This window comes from Pipistrellus hanaki, assembly GCF_964339955.1.
Source record: "Pipistrellus hanaki genome assembly, chromosome: 13".
Lineage (NCBI taxonomy): Eukaryota > Metazoa > Chordata > Mammalia > Chiroptera > Vespertilionidae > Pipistrellus > Pipistrellus hanaki.
In genome coordinates, this window is record NC_140515.1 from 39,498,595 (window position 1) to 39,519,696 (window position 21,102).

Genomic DNA, 21,102 nt, shown 5'->3' on the forward strand with positions numbered 1-21,102 from the left:
TCAATTATCAGCTCGTTTTTTTGGAATCCATAAACCAATTGTAAAATCTTTCACATTTACTACATTCTTTTTAAGTGCTTCCTGTATACAAGTCCCTACTCTAGATGTTAAAAGCTTGCCTGGGATCTGAGGAAACAAATAAAACAGTTCCAATTAGGGATATAGAGTATGTATGCAAATAAAAATATACAGATTCTAAGCATAACTTCCATATTTATTATATAAAAAGAATGACAGCTTAACATTCAAATGAGTTTCCAAGTGTACAATGGTTCTTGCATATACTTTATAGTGTCATTACACAAGTATCAGAACCAATTAACCATAAGGACAGTGTACTCCAATTATTTATTCAACAATCTGCTTTGCTATCTATAATTCCAAAATGTGTCATTATTGAATCTGCACTCTTTCCCCAAAAAGTAAAAACCTAGTTCTTATATCTTTTTGGGTCACTATATAAATTTTCCAATATTGCTGAAAATGCTTTACTCTTTCTTCTTTCTAGGTTTCTCTGTTATAAAGGTACAAATTCCATATACTCCAGCAAAGTCAAGTTAAAAGGAGAATATGTATTAACAAAAGACTAGATAAAATACATTATTTTCTTAACTAGTGTATCCTTTTAAAAAATTCACTAATTGAGACCATAACTACCCTGTCTGCTGACGAGCCAAACAGTATATTAACAAACAGCACTTATTATAACCACAGAGTACATTTCATACTCTATACATTTTATATTGCTTATAAACAGTACTCTTCATTTTAGTAGGAAACTTCAACAAACAAACAAACAAAAGCCTTTAGTACTATCGCAGATATACTGGGGGAAAAAAGGATTATAATGAAGCTTAATACTATACATATATTCATTTCAATTATCCTAACATAGGTTAACAACAGATATCTACAATAAGATCATTCATTCAAGAACTGAGATTGCTGCATTTCCGTTGCTCAATAAATCTGCATAACAATCACATATCTTAATAGTCTTTACATTTGTCATAGTTTTAAAGTAAAGGTAGCAGTTTCTTACTACACTAAGGTGAGAGTTCCATAAGATTAGGTATTTTGTACATTATCTTGTAATATTACGTATCTATGTATTCATCACCTACCTATAGGAATTAAAAGTCCCATCAGAATCTAAAGTAGAACTTGTTCTTCTTCCATTTTTATTTGAGTTGCCTGGAAAAAAAATTTAAAAACACTGAAATAATGGATATTAGAAAACTGAATATTTCAGTTGAAAAGCTACTATGTGAGAGTCCTATACAGTATGTTGGATCAAAAGGCAGATATCCCCTTATCCATCCCCCAAATGTATTTTATAATCAGAGCCCATTAGGCCAAATATTTATATTGATGCTAAGAAATAACCAACACCACTGTTTCTAACTTGAATAGGAATATTGCCAAAGTGACTGATAACAGGAATAAATGAAGTACAGTACAGATATTTTCTTTTTATGCATCACAGGCAAGCCAATATTTAAAAACCACTTAATCATACACTAATGTTTATAAACAAAGGGCAACTTTTTGTTTGTGACCAAGTCACCCTCCCTGACCACTGGACACAGTCAAAAGAGAACAAAACTGGAATGTTTCCAGCCTCCAGTTCACCCTATATAAAAATTTTGTAAACACAGAAGTAAAACAGAAAGCAGAATTGGGAGGTGGTGAATAATAATGTATTCTAGTGAGCTTTAAATACATCTTAATATTCTTCCCAAAGCTTTAGGTTTTAACTGTGGGCAAAAGTTCAGCAGTTTAAATAAGGAAAAAAATAACATCGAAAAGTATTTCTGTCTCACGTGGTAATATCAACCATTTAGGGGGGAAAACACATTTTCACTCAAGAAACTGGCATACTCATAAACTAGATTTAGAACAAATTCATACCTATGAGTTTAAAATTATAGAATAACAATAAATTTGCTAAAGGTGTTTAAAAATGCTCACCAATGCTATAATATACATATTCTTATTGACAATTTTAATAGTTTAAAGTTTTAAATACATACTGCAAAGTATAGTTTTATGAAACCACACTATATTACTATAAAACATTCATTTTTAGAAAACATTTATTTTTAAAAACAAATTAAGAAGACTAGAATCTGATTACATTTTATACTCCTAATTCCTGTAATGTAACTTTCAAACATCAGGTTATATTCATTTTATGATATTTAAAGCTTAATAATTTACTGATACACCCAATTTTAATTTATAATTTTAATCCACTTTGAACAACCTAAGGTGCCACTAGAGATCATCACAGTGGTCCTGGTTAAGTCAAATAGCAATTACAGAGCTTTCACTTTAAAGATGAGATTATTTTTAATTATTGAGAATAGTACTTAAGGTACCATACTTATATAATTATGGTACTCATTAAATGGTTATTGAAAGCTGAAATGTAATTTTAATGACAGCTACCTATTTTTATTTGCACATTTTAGAGTTGACAGGTTAGTCAAGAATGCTGGTTCTCTTCACAATCTTTGCAGCTGCACCCAAGTTTTAGGAAAATGAGAACTGGACAGAGCCCACTTACTCTTCTTTTAACTCTATATTTTCAAAATGTACTTTCAGATTTCTTTGATTAAACAAAACTCCTAAAATGGATCATAGGGCTCAAAAATTTTGATAATTATTTAAAAAGAAAATAAATCAAAGAACAGTTAAGATCATTCTAGCTGGGTATACTTTGTTAAATCTTTGAAAATATGGGTACCATAAATTGACTCACTCAATATACTTCACTTTCTTTAAAAAATCAATAGTTTTACAATAAATAAAAAATGTTAAGGAAAATTAGTCTCTGTCTTGCTAAATGAAAATTTCCTATAACACATGTTATTTAACAGCTTGCAGACATTTCCTGTGAAACACTCTATAATCAGCATAGAATAAGTACATCATATATTGAAATATATGAGCCTTCTTTCTCTTTAAAATTAAAGATAATGATTACTTAAATATGTAAACTCTCACCAATGGAACATTTCTTGCCTTTTGCTGATATTTACAGATCAAATATAAAATCCTTCAAATAGTTAAGACTTACAGGCTTTTAAAAAACACACACCTAGGTTTTGTCATAACACATTACAAAAGTGTTCTCTATTTTATACCTGTTTTGAAATTAATATATATTATATGTAATGTCAAAGCATGGTAATAAGAGGAAAAGGCAGGTTTCTTTCTCAAAAACATACTAAATAAGGAGTACAATTGTTTCTCTAAACAATATTTGAGAAAAGATTTCAGAGTTTGCTATACGAGAAAAAGGCAATCAAGTTTTGAAGCAGGAAAAACTACTTTGTTCCTTCAATCCTCTAGTTGAAATTAATTATAGCAAATGTTTATGAAAACATCTGTTCCTGACAGTTATAAATTCTTAATTTTAGTATGGACAATTCCAGACTCTTATTTTGGAAGGATATTGTCTGACAACTGAAAGGTTTACAAAAACACAGACAGAATTTGTAATTCTGGAAAATTGTATATGGAGTGTGCTATATCCTATGGAGACTTTCATTTGTTTGAAACGTTTGGAGGGGTTAGCAGGAAAGATCAGACACACAGAAAGGCGCATCTTTCATGTTTAACCTGCTTTACAAGAAAAACATATCTATAACACAAGAAATAACAAACAAAAATTGAAAACAAATATTACTTTACTATCAACCTAATTTTGAAGTAAATATAATAAACTAAGTATTAATTTTGTCAGGGATTTTAATAAGTCTAATGCTAATAATCATAGGAAGGTATGTGTAGTGTTCCCTAAAAATAACAACAGAGGGTGCAAGAGAGTTTAATATAATGTTTTTAGTTGTTCTTGATTCTAGAACTAAGTTACAGGTCGCAGCAGTACTGTTTATAAGGATGCGTAGGTTGTTTTTAGAACATTCTCTTTCTCTCTCTCTCTCTCTCTCTCTCTTTCTCTCTCTCCCTCTCTCTCTCACACACACACACACACACACACACACACAAATACATTATTAAAGTAATATTACACAAATAACTTTACTAGTAAATGATCAAAGAACACAAATAGTTAAATGTTGAGATAAGAGGCTTCCTTTCACTTAAAAATAAATTTAACAATAAAGTAAATTTTTAAAGCACAATTGTGATTTTAAAGGTATTTCAATATTTAACATAAACTAATCAATAAAATAATCTGGATTTATTAACAGTAAATTTTTCTAAATGTATAAATCATATATAATATGTAACATAAATATTGTGTTACTATATAAGTAATATAACATTATTCAACATTATATATTTATAGAGACAGTTCATTAATTACTTGGGAGCATTACAGTTTGAAATTTATATAACACATTTATTTCTTGTTAGTGGTAAGTTTGTACAATGAGTTCATAATATTCACAATTAGAATGCTTGTTTCATATAAGGACACAGAGAGCATAGTTTTTTCACTAGTAATTTCTAATATATCTGTATCTAAGTTATTAAGCCAAAAATACATATAGTGGTGACATATTTCAAAACATGAAAATCTAATTTCTTTCTTAATTTTAGCACTTACTGCAGTCATGTTTAGTGAAGGGCATATATAGATAGCATCTATCTGTGTACTGTTGAGATCACACTAAATGAAAGTTTATAAGGATTTTATGGTGTTTTTTATGCACAAATATCTGCTTTATGAAAAGAGAACCAGAGATTTTAAGTTAGGTTAGGTTAGGTTAAAAAGAACCAGCATATTGCTGTGAATGAGCACATGAACTCAATCGTGTCTTTCTACATCTAAAAGACATCAAATTTTAGGTATCACATCACACTAGTTATGAATTCTGATGAATATTACATAATAAAAAGGGTTTATTTCTCAATTGTAAGAGAAATGTCACCAAGTATATGGGATGAATATTTAATAGAAAGAAGGGGGAAATATCTGGTTCATACTGAAAATAAAGCTATGGGTACCACATTTCAATTGTGATAGGAAAAGATGGTATAAATGTTAGTATAAAGACCTGTAAGACCTTTCATGTCTTTTAAATGAACTGGTATTCCTACTGAAAAGTTTGTTACATTTACACCCCCATTTTAAGTAATGATTTTCTAAAAATCTATGAATTAAGTATATTCATATGTTGACACATCGCCAAGGCAAAGCATGAAGACAGTAGCCTCACTGATTCATTTCAGGAATCAGTTAAACAACAGTTTCTCTATGCTAATTATTTATGCTAAAATCCAGGACCATTCATTAGATCTAAGAACCAGCACTCAAGTAAATACAGAAAATCTATGTATTTAATAATTTTTCATTTTCTGTATTATTGTCAATTTATCTACACTGTAATGATTTAATGGTCTTATTTAACTCTCTATGTAGTATTTCCAAATTATTTTTTAGATAACAAAAACTCAAATATAAAACAGAAATGCATAGAAACTATTTTAAATAAGTAAATTTCGAGTGGGCAATTTTAACTTAAGAAAATTTTTGTTATTCCTATTAAATCATTAATAGAATTCTTTTTAAAAAAGAAAGCAGTTACATCAACAGAGTGGTGGGATATACAACTCCAAATTATCCTCCCTCAGAAACATTGAAAACAAGCACTAAAAAACAACTTTGGAACAACTCTGGAAAATAGTGAAAGATTTATAAAAAACAAACAAACAAAAAAAAAACACACACAAATGAACAATGAATCAAGAAAAGCAGATTGAAAGCTTTGTGGCAATTTTACTTGCTCTTGCCCTAGCCAGTAGCAGTTCTGAAGTGAAAAACCAGTTCCCAGCATAAGAACCTAGTACCCGGAGGATCGAGGGGTGGCAGAACAAATCATATTTGCAAAAAATTGTGCAAATCTGTTCTATTTTGAAGGACTTAAGATACTCATCTCTTTTGCATCTAATTAAAAAATAAAATAAAAATAAGGTGGTGGGCATTGCTTGTCAAAACACTGTAAGCCAAACAAACTGAAAACCAACAAATGCAGAAGACTGGGGCAAAGATTACAAAGACTCATAAAACAGACCACATAAGGCCTGGGAGCAAAAGCTTATGAAAGTTTCTTTGGGAAATTAGGACATTCAAAAGGACCAATATAGCCAAAACCGGTTTGGCTCAGTGGATAGAGCATAGGTCTGCAGACTGAAAGGTCCCAGGTTCGATTCCTGTCAGGGGCATGTACATTGGTTGCGGGTGCATCCCCGGTGGGGATTGTTCAGGAGGCGGTTGGTTGATGTTTCTCTCATTGATGTATCTAACTCTCTGTCCCTCTCCCTTCCTCTCTGTGAAAAATCAAAAAAATATACCTTTTAAAAAATGTTTTAAAAAAAGGCTAATATATACAAGGGAAAGTGGAATACCATTGTACATGCATGCCTAAGACAAGCTCCATGATCAGGAAAAAAACTGAGACCGTAAGCTTCCAAGTTAAGTTGATCACTCAAATGAGTACAAGCCTGAATAACAAACTAACGATTGTCATAGCACAAAGCCAATCTGCAAAGACAAAGAAATGTTTATTTTTTGTTTTGTTTTTGTTGTTTTAAGTACTAGCATTCAAGGAAGTCTCTGTCAAAACTCTAGCACAATACAAACTATGAAATAAACACTGCAGTGACTACATATGTCAAGGTCTAAGTATTTGCAAAAATACTTTGAGAAAGTCACTGGACACATTCTAAAACAGTTTTAATCCAAAAAAAAAAAAAAAAAATAGCAAACCCTGGGGAATGGAGGAATCTGATATCCAGAGTTACTAAATTATAATATTCAAATATCCAGTTGTCACACAAAAATCACAAAGGATACAAAGAAACAGGAAACATGACTCATCAAAGGAACAAAAACAAAGGGACAAAATATCCCTGAGGAATCTAGAAATTAGATTTGCTAAACAAGGATTTGAAAACAATTTTCTTAATGATGCTCAAAAAATAAAACAAAACTAATCAAAATTATAGATAAATTAGGAAAGGAAATCAGGTAAACAAATGAACAAAAAAAGAAAAGAAAAATACAGAAATAATGAAAAGAAACTATTTCTGGAGCTGAAAAATACAATAACTGAAATAAAAATTCATTAGAGGAGCTCAAAAACACCTGTGAATAGGTAGAAGACAGAAACAGCAGATTTAAAAAGCGGGCAATTGAAATGATCAAGCCTGAGGAAAGAAGTAAAAAAGGATGAAGCAAAGTGAACAGAGCCGGTGAAACCTGTGTGACAACATCAAGCACATCAACATATGCATTATGAGAGCCTGAAAAGTAAGAGAGAGAAAAGGGCAGTTCTGTTACTTAACTGCTCAATATCTAAGTTTCCTCATCAGTAAAACGGAGAAGAAAAATTTTACCAGAAAGTGTGGTTATAAGAATTAAATGCGGTAAGTACAGGTAAAGTGGTAAGTATAGATTATAACACAATAAGTTCTCAATAAGTGCTACCTATCATTTTCATGAACACTTTAGTCAATGTATTTAAGATACTGGAACCAATGAAAGAATAAAGAGAGAGGCTATTAATTCTGCTTATCTATAATAATAAAGGGGTAATATGCTAATTAGACCATTAGACCAAACGTCCTTCTGGGTGTCATTCCCAATGTCCTTCCAGACAAAGCTGAAGCCCAAGTGAAGCCACTTGGGTCCCGGGTGCCTGGCAGCGGCAGCTGGAGGGAAGCAGCCCAGGTCCTGGGTGCTGCAAGGAATCTGTTGCCTGCAGCGGGGGAAGGAAGGCCTACTCTTGCATGAATTTTTGTGCATCAGGCCTCTAGCAGAGAATAAGTTATTCATAATTTAAGTTGAAAACTGCAACTTTATTCTCTTAGCAAGTAAAAACATTTCTAATCCTTTTTTTTTTTTTTTAATTATCAAGAAGTATCTTTCGTGAATTATAGAAGGATGGCATGAAAAATCTGTGGTATCCTTTTAATATTATTCCTGATCGTGATTATACCAAATAGTGAATATAATATACAGGGTGGGGCAAAAGTAGGTTAATAGTTGCCCATATGGAAAATAATATAATACCGTATTTTCCGGTGTATAAGACCACTTTTGAAACGAAAAAAAGCCTGCTCAGATTGGCCAGAGTCAGAGACACGGTCTATTAAAAAAAGAAACTGGTGTTGCCTCGGAAGTGGGGGGTAGTCTTATACAGCGAATATAGGCCTAAACCTATGTTTTAACTGTAAAATTAGTGGGTTGTCTTATACGCAGGAAAATACGGTAATTAATAAATAATACAAGAATAAACTTATGTTTTTGTGTACTCACAAGTGTAAACCTACTTTTGCCCCACCCTGTAAACAAAGAGAGCGGAAAAATAGAAAATTTTTATTGATTTCAGAGAAGAAGAGAGAGGGAAAAAGAGAGAGTAAAAAACATAAATGATGAGAGAGAATCACTGATTGGCTGCCTCCTGCATACCCCCTACTTGGGTTCAAGCCTGTAACTCCAGCATGCTTGGGAATCGAACTGTAAAGGTGCCTGGTTCATAAGTCAATGCTTAACTACTGAGCCACAGCTTCTGGGAGGAAAAATAGTAAACTTAAATAATATTACAGTCTTGAAATATAAAGATGTCCAATGTATGGAGCTTAATATATGTATAAATAACTGTTATCAGAACTGCTAAAATGTAGATAACGAACTAAAATGTAGATAGTCAATCTAGTAATAAACTATCACATGCATAAGTATAAAACAAGCTTTAAAAAATTCATTATTATGCAACTGAATGGAACCAAGGTCCAATTTTAAGGCCTATATAATCATAAGTATAATACCCAATTTAAGTTAACACGTAACAATATGTAAATGCAAATATTTCTATTATTATGATTGTCATTTTCTGGCATATTGTTATTTCTTTAGGCAGTCCATTGATTTCAGAGTCCTACCATTTACAGATTATAAAATAGGAACATATCAGATTATGCTCATAAACATAATGATAGCAGGTATATGTATGTGTGTACACTCATGGGCACAAATGTAAAAGTGAGAGATGAGGAGAAGGAAGAAGATGGGGAGAGAGAGAGAGAGAGAGAGAGAGAGAGAGAGAGAGAGAGAGAGAGATTGGAAGAGATGAGATAGGAAGAGATGAGATAATCATAGGTGGGGTTCAGGATTCCCCACTTTTAAAAATCTTCCCAGATTATTCTGATAAACCATGAGTCTTTCCTAGTCCAAAATAATAAGATTCTATTATGCTAAAAGAGACAGTTTCTTTTTGTAGAAGGCAATGTATTTTTCTCTGAATAAGAAAATTACTGGGTATCACATATGCCATCATTTACTACAAAGTATCAATGAGGCAGAAACTTTGACCTCATTTTTTAGCTGTAGTAATGAACTGTGCCAACTCTGTTAACTTCCCTAATATGACCACTAGCATGCACAGACTATTGGGGGAGGGGGGGTCTTTAAAAATGTATATACACTTTAACAGATGATAGCTCACTTTTGAAAATGAAATGTATTTTAATAAACACTGCCTTATAATTATTCAAAGTGTATATATACATTTTTGGGAGACCCTATATAATTTGCCCTTTGCTATATATGTTTTCTTACTAAAAAAAAAAAAAAATGTAATGGTAGGGTGTAAACTTTGACATATTTAGTTTTGCTACTAGTCTTAGAAAAGTTTCAGTGAACTCCCTCTCACAACCCTACCACACACATAATAGCTTTTGAAAGAGAATCTAATTGATACTTAGGGAATTCTAACAGGACATGAAATCATCTCTTCAGGGCCTAAATAAATATATATAACAAAAGTAATACACAAATTTGTTAAATGAAATAAAAATATATCTTGGTTTTATAGCCCTATTTCACTTTCTACATATCTTTCAAATAGTAACAGTATTTATATAAATTGTTCTTTTTCTTCAATGTACAAAAAGGGAAATAACTTTTTCTACAAAATAGATTCCTTTGGACACTTCCCATTTTTACTATTACATTCAGTGATAGATCTTTTAAGATTGGTTTATCATCTAGTGGACAAGACCTCATAAAATTAATGCCACCCATTAACCCCCAGTACTTAACTTTAGATAGTTGATATTGAAAAACTCTCTTTTAGGTATCAGAAATAAAATGGAAACTATTTGAGAGAAATAAATTACCATTGATGAACCAGGATAAGCAACCCTATTTGTGACGGCTAATCAATCAATCAATCAGTCAATAAAAACATAACGAACTTCAGGGTTGAGCAATCTGAGGGTGGATGAGGGAGGAGAGTGGATGGAAGGGAAATGGAGAAGGTAAAAAATGGTACTCAAAGGTAAAAAATGATACTATAGCTATACTGATGATACTATCACCATACCATCTTAAGTATGACAATTTACCATTTTTGTAGGTTGTTTACATTATTTGAAAGTCTACTATGTGCCAGGCACTGTTCTAGGACCTGGAAATACTAGAGTAAACAAAACAGAATGAAATCAAGGTCAGGAGGGGTTAGGAAAAGAAACACAAGAAAATAAATATAGAATATATAAGTTCAGATAACTATAAAGAAATACAGCAGAATAATGTGACATCCAGTGATTGAGGGACGATGCTACCTAAAGGAGAAGTAATATAGGATTTGTAATTCCAGCAACAAGAAAAAAGATAGCCATTTAAATGTCTATAGCAAAGGGCACAACATGAAAAGGCCCTACAGCAGAATTTGGTCTTAGAAAACGACAAAAGGCCACGGTGGCTAGAAAGCTAGAAGTAGAATAGTATGAGACAAGGTCTTGGGACAAAGAGGGGCCACAGGATTTAGGTTTAGAGGGAGAAATTTAGACTTTACAAGTACAATGTGAAGTCACCATACAGTTTTAAAATGATGATAAAGATTATCGACTTCAGGTTTGGAAAGATCATTCTAGCTGCTTTGTGAAGAGTGAGTTGGAGGGTAGCAAGATGAAAGTTAAGAGATCAGTTAAGATCTGGATCACAGGATAAATTGAGGGCACTGACAACTGAATACTTAATTCCAAGATAGTCTAAAGAAGATCTGAAATGTGAAAGTCTAAAGAAGATGTGAAATGTGAAATAGTCTAAAGAAGATCATACACATTTCCTAAAATTTTTAACAAATGCAAATGCTTTCGATCAGGTATTTCTCACTTGGACAATTCTATGTAGGATATTCTTAAAGTGAATAGCAGTATGAATATATTTATTTATTGGTAGAATTTAATTGTTAAAATAATTTTAATTATTTTAGCTATTGTTTTAAAATCCATGAAGTTGCTGAAACCAGTTTGGCTCAGTGGATAGAGCATCAGTCTTCGGACTGAAAGGTCCCAGGTTTGATTCCAGTCAAGGGCATGTACATAGGTTGCAGGCACATCCCCGGTGGAGGGTATGCAAGAGGCAGCTGGTCGATGTTTCTCTCTCATCAATGTTTCTAGCTCTCTTTCCTTCTTCCTTCCTCTCTTAAAAAATCAATAAAATATATATATTTTTAATAAAATAAAATCTAAGAAGTCATTGAAAGTTGTTTTACATTAGTGTTAAACCATATGTTATATGTAAATTATAGAATAAAGTATGTGTTTTCTGCCAAAGTTAAAGAGCGTCTGTAATATCAATCTACCCACTAAGACAAGCTGACCCAATATCTAACCATAAGGGTGAGTACTCAGGTCAGGAAAAATGTTTCAAGCCTACATTTATTTGTTGTTAGGTTTAAATATACATTATAGTTTAATTCAAACAACTTAAAACACTTTGAATATAGATATGAGTAAGATAAGAACTTTAAAATACTTGCTTATAGAAATTCGTGCATAGGGTGAGGAATGAGAGGGCTCAGCAATCTGGGATCCCTCAGGAGATGTTCCACCCTCCAGTTTAGGCCCTATCCTGCAGACATCCCTCTAGCAACCCGGGACCACTGGCTTCTAACCACTTGCTTGCATGCCTCATTGCCCCTAACACCTCTGCTTGCCTGCCTTTATTTCCCCTAACTGCTCACCTGCCTGTCTGATCACCCCTAACCACTCACCTGCCTGCCAGATCGTGCCTAACCACCCACGTTGCCTACCTGATCACCCCTAACTGCTCGCCTGCCTCTTCATCCCTAACCAATTTTCATACCTGCCTGATAGCCCCTAACTGACTCTACCTCAACCCCTGCAGCAGCAGTTTCATCCAGAAGGATATCTGGAAGGTTGTTCAGCTGTCTAGTTTAATTAGCATATTATGCTATTATTATAGACAATTCAAACTTATAAAAATAATACTTGAGCCCAGCCGGTGTGACTCAATGGTTGAGTATCAACCTATGAACCAGGAGGTCACTGTTCAATTTGGTTGGGGCACATGCCCAAGTTGCAGGCTTGATCCCTAGTGTGGGGCAGGCAAGAGGCAGCCGATCAATGATTCTATCTCATCATTGATGTTTCTCTCTTTCTCTCTCTCTCCTCCTCCCTTAATAAATAAAAATCCTCTCTGACATAAATAAAAATATAAAAAATAATAATACTTGAGAGCACATTTTATCAATAACTCATAGTTTTATGTGTTGAAGGGCAATGTAAAGTCATGGATAAATAAGTAAGAATTGCTGCTCACAGGTAACAGCTGAATGAAGGCACAGTGTATTGGGGGGGGAAAGGGAATTTTCCTTGCCAAATCAACCTATAAGTTTATAACAAACAGCAGAAATGTATAGGATTTTTAAAAATCCAGCTGAATATATCAAATATTATACTAGTGGCCCAATGCACGAATTCATGCACACTGAAAGGAAATAAAATAGAAGAAATATTTTAATATCACTATTCACTCTTTCTCTATAATATAAGTGTCAACCAAATTCACAATCGACAATGACAGATCAAAACATACACATGCGATTGGCACTAGTGAGAGCTTTACATATATAAATTTGTGTAATCAGACCTGCTTTCTGATTTAGCTAAACTTTTTCCAGCCCAGTGAAGTACCTCAACTTCTCTTTCAGGTAATTGTCAGCAACATAGCAGTAAATATCAGCATGAAGCAGATTATTATTATAGATCATGCAGGGAGAACAAAGGGTAAGATACTTAACTGCAGCAGTGTTTGACTATATTTTATGCAGTGAGAAAACCTGAAGTCATTTTCATGGTCCATCATTTCTTACTTCTTTTCAGTTAGGTAAAGTTTCTAAGCTTTCTAAATCTCCACTTTCCAGGTAATGAAAAGAAAATAGGATTCCACAGAGTCGCCTATCTACCTACTCCAGGACTTCTATGAGGATCAAATGAGATGAGGCATGGGAAAACACTTCACAGATATTTGGTTGAAGTGTAAAATGTTTCCACCTTACTATAAAGCAAGTCATGTTCCTGGGCTGAAGAAACTTTAAGGAGGCTAGTTGCTAGGGAGAGTAAGCCGGCGTTGCTATGTGATATCATTACCTGGTGCCCACCGCCACCATTTCTGGGCTGAGCTGGGCTGTGGGCTGTATTTTACGCCATGGGGTCTCGGCAGCATCAGCTGCGATTTGGTGGTGTCACTCCAGGGTGGTGGCGGGGCCTGTGTCCCACTGGGGGAAGTCAAGTGTTGCTTTATGGGCACCAGGTCCATGGTGCCATTTCTCTGTAAATGGTCAGTCCGTGTCATGGCAGCTCCTGTGTTGAGTGTCTGTGCCCTGGTGGTCAGTGAGCATCATAACAACCGGTTGGACAGATACTTAGCATTATTAGCCTTTTATGTATATATATATATATGTGTGTGTGTGTGTGTGTGTGTGTATATATATATATATATATATATATATATATATATATGTAGTGAGAATATATTACATGGAGTTGAGGTTAGCTTTCATGGAAACAGCTAGAGGTACAGGTATAAAATAGATCACAACCTTCTATTGGGTCGGCAGCTAAGTAATTGCGGATTTTTTAAAGAAAATCAAAGACAATTTTTTCATGGAACTAAATAACTTTATTCTGTAATGTATTGCCCATTTTGATCAATGACCTTTTGCCATCTTTCAGGCAGCATCATAATCCCACGTTCAAAAAACTTCTGGTTTTTATTAGCAAAAAACTGAATCAGGTACGATTTGACATCATCATCATTATTGAAATTTTTACCATTCAAGGAGTTTTGTAAAGATCGAAACAAAAAGTAATCAGATGGTGCAAGGTCAGGACTATATGGTGGATGTGGCAAAACATCCCAACCAAGCTCCATTAATTTTTGCCGAGTGACCAAAGTTGTGTGTGGCCTTGCATTGTCATGATGGAATACAACACCTTTTCGATTTGTCAATTCGGGCCGCTTTTCTTCAACTGCATTGTTTAATTTCGTTAGTTGTTCAATGTAGACATCAGAATTGATCGTTCGGTTGGGTGGTAAGAGTTCAAAGTAGACAATTCCTTTGTAATCCCACCAAACTGATAACAAAACCTTCTTTTGATGAATATCAGCTTTTGATGTTGTTTGAGTTGGTTCACCTGGCCTGCTCCATGATCTTTTCCGCTTGATATTGTTGTAAACAACCCATTTTTCATCGCCAGTTATCAGTCGTTTTAAAAATGGATCATTTTCATTACGTTTCTTTAGCAAATCGCAGCTGCTAATGCGTTGCGTTAACTGTGATTCTTTCAGTTCGTGAGGAACCCATGTATCGAGTTTTTAAACATAGCCAAGTTGTTTTCAGTGATTTTCAATGCATGTATGTGATACATGAAGCTTCTCTGCAATCTCACGTGTTGTACTGTGACAGTCTGAATTGATTATTGCTTTGATTAGGGCGTCATCAACTTCAACTGGACGACCAGAGCGTTTTTCATCTTTGAGTGAAAAATCACCAGAACGAAATTTGGCAAACCAATTTTGACACTGCCGTTCTTTTAAGGCTTCGTCACCATAAACAGCACATAACTTTTTATGAGCTTGCGATGCGTTTTTCCCTTTGAGGAAATAAAAAAGCAAAATATGACGAAAATGTTCCTTTTGATTTTCCATTTTTTAACGAACGCCAAACGAAAACTACAAAACAGATCAAAAATTTTTTTTTACTGATTAACAGCTGAATAGCCAACTATCAAATAACAAATGTGTTTTACATTTGTACTACGTCTGCAAACCTAAAAATTCAACTGAAGCCATATATGTGTGAAACCCGCAATTACTTAGTTGCCGACCCAATATTTCATACCTGTACCTCTAGCACTCTGGTGGTGTCAATCTTAAATTCTAAAAGATGAATTTTTCAATGCATCAGATTTTACTGGAGTCAGGTTCCTCAAGCCAGTTCTGTTCATATAAGAAATTAAAGTATATATGCCAGTTAATAGATATTTGTGAGAGTCTATTCACTACTGTCTCTACATATTAAAAACCTACCTAAGGTTTCATAAAGTAAATCAATAAGGAAAATACCATAGTAAAAGGGGATTTGAAAATTAATTTTAATGGCTTTAGTTTTTTTCTAACTTGATGATTTCATCCTTCCACACACCTTTGGAGATAACTTCTGTGAACATTATGGTTTTCTGAAACAAATGCTCCTTCTGTAGCTAATGTTCAAATAGTTATTATCAATGCCTACTTTTTTTTCCATTTCCAGCTAACCCTTCTCACAGATTAAGTTATTCTCTAGGTATGTTATATTACAACCAAGTTCCTGAGCATGTCTCTCAGTCATTTTGCCTCTCTAATATGACTATTTCTACTGCTATCTATTTTACCTTTTGACTCTCAAAAGGTAATGTTTTCCAAATTTTCAGTGCTTCATATGTGTGCCCCGCTATTGTTCATTTTAATGTATATTTTGAAAGGATGAAATATGATAGATTGTTCAAATATCACTTGAATATCACTCATAGGGCTACAAATGTTTTTTAAATAAAATATAGAAATGTTGGTGATCAAACAATAATAAATATTAGCTTTAATATAATAATGGGTTAGGGAGATTATTATACCAGCACATGCATGATTCAATCTTTTGATTAAAAAGCACTATACTTAAGCAAGTTATAAAAAGCTCAGAAAACTGGAAACATAAATGCAGCCTAGGATAGATTATTCAGACTAATATACAAGTCTTGGCATGAATAATAAGAGAATTGTGGTTGATCCACAGAACAGTTGGATTATGAACCAGAATATGCAAATCAGGTAACTATTTATAATAATTATTAAAATGTTAACTTGCAAATAAAGCACAGAAAATAACATTCTATAGTAGGTTGATTCAAGCACAGTATAGGACAAAGCTGTATAATTAGAAATATATGTAGTTTATGGTATGTATTACTTTCAGGCATGTTAATACCAAAGCAATAATGTAAGCACAATTTCTTTTAAAGTTAGGATAATGGTATGTTCTCTTTACATGCATGCACACACTCATGCACATGCACACACTCAAGTGCATGCACACACACACACACACACAAATACTGTCTATTTATTTACTTAATATGGGCTTCTCTCAAGTCTCAGACTTAGAATCTTCCACTTTTTCATCTAGACATGATAGTGAGTTGTGCTGATTTATTGTCCATAATACTATAAAGCTGCTTACATTATCTTCATTTGCAAAGCCACAAGACTCCTTTCCTAGCTTTCCAAACCTAACATTTGTACTGCTACTTTGCAAAAGATTCAATATCTGCTTTCATTTTCTCCTTCAATAGTTCTAAAAATAACTACCAGATTAATCTTCACATAAATAATCGTGCTTATAAGGGCTTGCAGAGCTGTGTATGTGTGCATGTATATGTTCTGTTTGACCTGATTACAAATCCAAGTCTAAACTCCCATCCGAAGACTCAAAGGTCCTTGTGAAGTGGTCTCCTGTCTTCTCCAAACCAATGAGACTTAGGTTCTCATCACATCCATCACTTCATTTATACAGTCCTTTCAATCTTTCCTACCAATGATTAAATTTCTGCTTTATTGATTCTGTTCCTTACTGCTCCTAACAGATATTTCAATCCTTATGATTTTTCCAGCTCTCTCTTTATCTTTTCCTATATTTTAATAAAATTTACTTCCCTTCCTAGATTTAAATCTTTTCTATGAATACATCTTTACTCAGTCCCATAAAAACAATGCTCCCTTGATTTTTTTTCTATGGCATCTTTTGGTCTTTGCCTATTTACTCATTTTGAAGTCAACTCTGTACTTTATAAGTATGAAGAAGGATATGGTAGTGAATGACTTTCTTTGGTTTTCTTCATTATCCACATATTGATATTTAAATATTCCAGGTCTTAACAACATTGGCCAAATCTCTAACTTTGGTTGCCATTTGCTTACTATGGCTCTGTAGAACAGAGCTCACCTGGGCGCCACTACTTCCTGTCTATCGAAAATAATAATAAATCCTGGATAAACTGAAGCATTACCTTTTCTCTAAAGATACATCAATAAAAATGCAACACCTGACTGCATAGATCCCACACTTTCCTGGCATTAATTTTCATATTGGCAATTGCAATATGCCATGACCTATCTTCTTCCTTGGCCACATTACATTATCAGGAACTTCGCTGCTGAATAAAGCAAGGCAATAATGGGTCAATAATTGGTAGGAAGAGGTCAGCATGGTCATGAAATGATCTTGTCACAAAGTAACTCCTTCAGAGCAGAAAAGGACTTCTGTGCTCGAAGACCTGGTATCTCAAAGTGTAAGCATACAATAGAATTTTTAAACACCTCAAAAAATAAAATAAAAAACTACCTACCACCATTCTGTTTCTGAACCCCATTTGCATTTTGGTTGGTAGAAATTCTTCCTGTTGTCTGGCAGATTACAACCCAGAATATTTATGAGTACTCCCTATATTTTGAATGTTCCTCCCATCCCTTCCTAAGTTAAACCCTAGCCATGTAAAAGTATATTTTAAATGAAATCTTTATTTTTCTCACTAGATTATAAATTTCTTGAACCCAGGGGTACTTTCATTCATCTTAGTATTCCCAGTACTTAATAAACAAACAATGAACCACCTTAACAAAAGGAACAGAGGGGACATTACCCTATAGTGCAAACTACTTCCCTTAGAAAATCTATACTATATGGTAATTTGGTTTTCTATAATATATCAATATATATTATCCAAAATTATAACACTGAGAAGAAAAGAAATTTTCAAGCAAACAAATTGCTCCTAAACAAGACTAGATAAGGGGTCGAGAAATGTTAGATTTGCATATGGTGTATGAGTTAAGGATGGTTGCCATATTTCAAAATGTTTCTTTAAAAAAAGATCAAAAGGAAACTATCTTGTGACACATGAAAACTAAGTGAAATTCAAATGTTAGTTATCATAAATCACATTTTACTAGAACATAGCCATTCCCATCTATTTACATGTTTTCTATGGCTCTTTTGTGTTATAAGGACAGAATTCAGTAGTTACTACAGACCATACGCCTACCATGCCTAAAATATTTACTATCTGGCTCTTTACCAAAAAAATGTGTCCACTCCTGGTCTCAATCAGCAAAGCTGACCAGCAGGAACCTGACCAACAAAGAGCAAGGGTGCTGCACAAGAAAGAAAGGCTGTATCTCACCAGAGCAAAGAACACTCCTTTGACATCAAACAGGGAGTATTCTCTCAGGGGGAAATGCTTAAAAGGAATCATCCTACTGGTTGACAGAAAGCAACCAGCTGAGGAGTATAATTTGATTGTTCACTTTTAAATCATATCCTCAGAAGCAGACACTGACTCACTCCACTCTCCACCCCTCAAATACACACTTACTTTCAATTTACGCACTTCATAAACATGAATAAACTGATAACCAGCCTCCTGCGGTGACAAACAAGGACATATATGTTGCCCTCCAAATCTATCATGTGGTAACATTATCATAAATTGAAAAATATTTCAAGAAGCAATGGCTCCTATGGTGTAACTATTCAGAGTAAGAAGAACATGATGTTAAATATACCCAACCTCAGATCTTTGTTTTTGGCAGCTACTTTCGAGTGCACACATGGTAAATGCCAAACAAAGTCCAGAAAGCCAGGTAATTCCTGGAGGAACATATTTTTAGCCAATTCCTTCTCATCAGTCCATTAGGAGGTAATGGTATTTCAATTCAGATGTTATACAGACCTAAGTTGCTTCACACCTGATATATCAATAGATAACTAATTGCAGGTTCTTTTCATATTTCCCAAATTCCTGCCATGTTTTGTGACGCAAAATTCTGTGGTATCAACACAGTACTTTCTCACATGAATTGCTTCTTGAAAAACATTTTGACTCTGCCTATAAGCATCTATATAATCCACATCAATGGGAGAGCCAGGCCCCAATGAGAATACAAGTCAATATTCTTCTATCAAGATGAGATGCTACTGCTTTGCCGTAAGCTTGTTTGCTAGCTAAAAAATCTGAGTCAGTTCATTTAGTAAAAACTTAGTGAGCTTCTGCTATGTGCCTACTGGAATTCAGGGATGAAACACAAAACCTCTGCTTTCAAAGAACAAATAGTTTAGTTGGGAAAACAGATGAATAAACCAAATATAAAGTGTAAGAAAACTCATCTAAGACAATGTGCAGGTAAATTTTTAAAAAAAATTACCTTATTTCCATTTCTCTCCTCTAGTTGCTTACTTCCTCTCTTCCCCTAACTACAGGAAACAGTGGGATTTTAGAAACTTACTTTATTGGCTTTCAGTATAATTTGGGTTAGGCTAGCCATCATTTCATTTAAGAATTATTTTTTCTCTCTTTGGACCTAGACAGACCTATAGACAAGAGATTTCTATAGAAATAAAGGTTCCTAGATTCCATTGGCTTTGGGTCCTTTCCTTAGAATTATAATTTTCTTTAGGAATTAAGTCCTTAGTTTTGCTTTGTGTTTTCATCAAAAGTGACTAAAATAGTTCATCTTCAACAGGAATACTTAAGTTATTGAATAATACCAGGATTGGAAATTTTATCACATAGAAATTTTAAAGTTTATAATGAAAACAGGATCTGAGGAAGACTGAATTTTGGAAGTGAGCATTGGAAGTGAATTTTTTAATTACCCAATAAATATTTTGTCTAAAAATAGAGCAATAATACTAATAAAAGAAATACTTTTTTATTCATATTAAGTATTAATAACGGGTATGACACAATTAATTGCCATATATCCGCTCTTATTTTTTAAAAACCCAATAGGGTTTTTAAAGTGAATGAGATCATTATAAATACTTTGCTTGCTATAGAGAAAATGCGCACTAAGAAATATGTTTTATTGTTACTCTGAGTTTGACCCTTCATCCAACTGTTTAGTGCCTTCCTGATTTTAGTGAGTTGGATGTGGACCACCTAGTTAGGGCCTAGCCTTTGACAGCCTTTAGTCAATCCTTGGCTCCCTCCCTCCTGACACTAATGGAGCAGTTACAGGGTCCAGTTTCAATCTGGGCTTCATTACAAACACCTTATATGCCTCTTGCTCTTCCTCATTCTTCGGGATACAGAGACTAAGCATTATAATTACTAAAAACTCTTAAATGAATAATTAGCAAAACGTTAGGAATATTTATAATTTTATTTTTTTAAATCTTAAATTGTTGGAAGTATTACATATGTCCCCTTTTCCCTCCATTGTCCTCTCCCTGCTCTCCCCCAGGCCTTCATCACCCTATTGTCTGTGTCTATGGGTTATGCATATGCACATATGAGTTCACTGGTTGCCCTCTGCCCCACCTTACCCTCCCCCCTTCCTTTCCTCAGGGGTTATTTATCAATAACCTTTATCTAACATCAGTGATTATTACAAGAGCCAATATGATTAACTCCTTTTGAAGTTAATACCAAAAAAAGTCTTTTCTTAGAAATGGTGCGCTTTCTTTCCTTAAAGGAGGAGAATTATGTAACCCACAGTGTTAAACCTTTGTCCTGGCCAGGAGCCTCAGGCTGTATTTCTGGTGTTTCATTCCTCTAATGACAAATAATCACTTGGGGCTATGTGCCTGGTGCTGGGGATCCAGTGTGCACAAAACAAACAAGGGATCTGCTACTTTTTAAAAATTGTCTTTTTAAAAGCTTTCAAAATACAATTTCTTCCCTTTCTATAAAATCTTAGTTCTAAGTAATCAGACATTT

The 21,102-nt window shown here is 33.8% G+C and overlaps 1 protein-coding gene across 3 annotated transcripts in view; it reads right to left on the reverse strand.

The window, feature by feature from the left end:
- The window catches only part of TBC1D5 (TBC1 domain family member 5), a 375,466-nt gene that overhangs the window by 185,781 nt on the left and 168,583 nt on the right, over nucleotides 1-21,102 (reverse strand). For all 3 annotated transcript variants that reach the window (XM_084903302.1, XM_084903300.1, XM_084903301.1), the window contains exon 5: nucleotides 1,125-1,194. In XM_084903302.1, coding sequence (XP_084759428.1) covers nucleotides 1,125-1,194 — 70 coding nt within the window. The remainder of the gene's footprint in view (nucleotides 1-1,124; nucleotides 1,195-21,102) is intronic.